This window comes from Pyxicephalus adspersus, chromosome 1 (genome assembly GCF_032062135.1).
Source record: "Pyxicephalus adspersus chromosome 1, UCB_Pads_2.0, whole genome shotgun sequence".
In the NCBI taxonomy this organism is placed as follows: Eukaryota; Metazoa; Chordata; class Amphibia; order Anura; family Pyxicephalidae; genus Pyxicephalus; species Pyxicephalus adspersus.
In genome coordinates this window covers 25,573,577-25,575,863 of record NC_092858.1, presented here as the reverse complement: position 1 = coordinate 25,575,863, position 2,287 = coordinate 25,573,577, and the positions used below count along the sequence as shown (strand labels likewise).

The 2,287-nt window shown below is 38.5% G+C and overlaps 1 protein-coding gene across 1 annotated transcript in view; it reads left to right on the top strand.

The window, feature by feature from the left end:
• Positions 1-2,287, top strand: part of RXFP2 (relaxin family peptide receptor 2) — a 139,727-nt gene that overhangs the window by 117,723 nt on the left and 19,717 nt on the right. Inside the window, exons 6-7 of the mRNA XM_072398662.1 lie at positions 142-213; positions 1,232-1,303. Coding sequence (XP_072254763.1) covers positions 142-213; positions 1,232-1,303 — 144 coding nt within the window. The remainder of the gene's footprint in view (positions 1-141; positions 214-1,231; positions 1,304-2,287) is intronic.

The following is a 2,287-nucleotide window of genomic DNA, read 5'->3' as shown; positions in this document are numbered from 1 at the left end:
TCTTGTTACATGCAAAATATTTTTTTCTCCTGTAACATTTAGATTACTTAAGACTTTTTGGTCCTCAAAAACAATTCAGATGTTCTTTCCATCAATGTAATTCTTGCTCTAGGAAATAACACCTTGCTGTGTTTTATGTAGGTCAATGATAAACAACTCACTGGAGGCTCTTCCTCAAAAGTTATGTGCCCAGATGCCATTCATTAATTGGATGTAAGTTATCTGACAATTATTCTATGTTACTACCTGGTTTTCTTTCTGCTGTTGCAGTGCAACTGGCTTAACTTTTTAAAGTCCTTTTCTTCTAACAGCATTAGTCCATTCCCAGAGGTCACCTCCTGACCCATGTTTGGGCAAAGCAATACTCCCTAATCAGCACCTCACTCCAGCAGAAATTTGAAATGTAGGTCTACAATACACATGTGGTCAGATCCAACATACCAATATCCAATATGACCAAATTCAGGGGTATGGGGGCAGATTCCTTTCCATTTTCCATAAAAGGTAATTGGAATATATGTGAGCCACTCCTCTTTGTGTATGTATGAAAAACAGGTTAGAAGGAGAAAAGATAACCAAACATATGATAGTAAATTCAAATAAGTGTACTAACTAGTTTTGTATATAATTCACGGCACAATTAAACTCATCCTTGATTTTGATGGTGCAGCACAACTGACATAGAAGGACTCAAATTCCAAGTTCAAACATGAGGTTAGAATAGGTCAGATAAAAGTTTGAATTAACCCCAACCAAACTATCCATCCACTATTTATGCTGATTTGAGGGTTTAGAGCTGGTTTTAATGGTTAGTTTTAGTAGTAAGTTTAAAAGTAAATAGCTAGGTTTGTGGTAGTTTTTTAGGATTGATAAATGTGCAGAGTAATGCATGCAATATAATAACTATGATTGCCAAATAAGTAGCATCAATTAAAATACAGACCCAAACGTTATTTGTATCAAAATTTTCATGTGCACCAATACTTTTGTCCAAATTCCCACATAATAGAAAGAAATGCTCCATTTCTGAGAAGACAGTATGAAACATAGAGCATATGCTCCCCAAATACCGGCCAAGGAATGAAAAGCAATTACATGTGCACATTTCTCTGTAACTCTTGCATGATCTGGAAGTTTAACTTAAATGAAAAAATCCTGATATGTTTATTGATTGAATGCAAGGGCATCACTCATATATTGATTTTTTTATTGCTATTTCTTGTTTTTCTAGAGACTTTGAAGGAAATAATATTGGAGAACTGAACAATTCCAGTTTTGTAACCTGTGATGAGCTCACTGTCCTGTAAGTTTTATTTTTTTCCATTCACCTAAGAAGGCTTGTGTGTCGGTTGGTTAAGAATGTATCTAAGTATAAGTCCCTACATAATTATGGCAATTTCTGCAGAATTTGGTATTAAGGTTTCTACTACTAATTATGACTTAGAGCAGTGGTCCCCAACTTTTTGCATGTCGAAGACCACTAAATGCACAAACTCTGGACCTCGCATGCGTGGGGAGCCGTGCATCACTCAAAGCGGAAGAAACTTTCCCCCAGAGTGATGTCATGATGCCAGAACTCGCCCACTCTCTCATGGCAGGCTCAGACCAGAGACACAACTTGCCCACCTCGATGAGCCTGCGATGTCTCCGGCAGACGTGGTTTGTGGCTCTGGATGGTGCGCCCCCCCAAGCGGGATCCTTCTCCTGACCCCGCTGGTGGGTGCACCAGCCAGAGCTGCTGCCCACCTGTCAGACGGACCAGGGGTTGGGGACCCCTGACTAGTATGACCCCTGACATACCGGATTAGTATGATGGAAAGCCTGTTTCTCACATATGGGTGCTGATTATGTAACTCCTGCCTATCTGCGGAAGTTACATTGTCTCTGGCAGTCAAACTCTACACTATATGGTCCAGGCACCATACAATGTAGAGCTAAAACAAAATCAACCAGGAGCTTTTGTTTTACTACAAAAGAGACATTGTTACTCAAATATCTGTACCTCGTAGTGTTTTTTGAGTTTAGGTCTGCTTTAAATTACCTGGGCCAAATGTAGCATTCTGCTTTAAGATTATAATTGTAATAAGAAAAAAATCCTACTTATTAGGAAACCCTACTTTTTTTGATTCTGTTAAGGATTTAAAAGAGGTGAATCGAATGCACATTGAAGCCAATGGCATTAGAATGGGTTGTCCAACAAACAGATATGATAGTCAGGTGTTTACAAATGCTTCGTCATATAGTGTATTGTTTCTATGTCACTTATGTATCTTGAAAATATGAACTG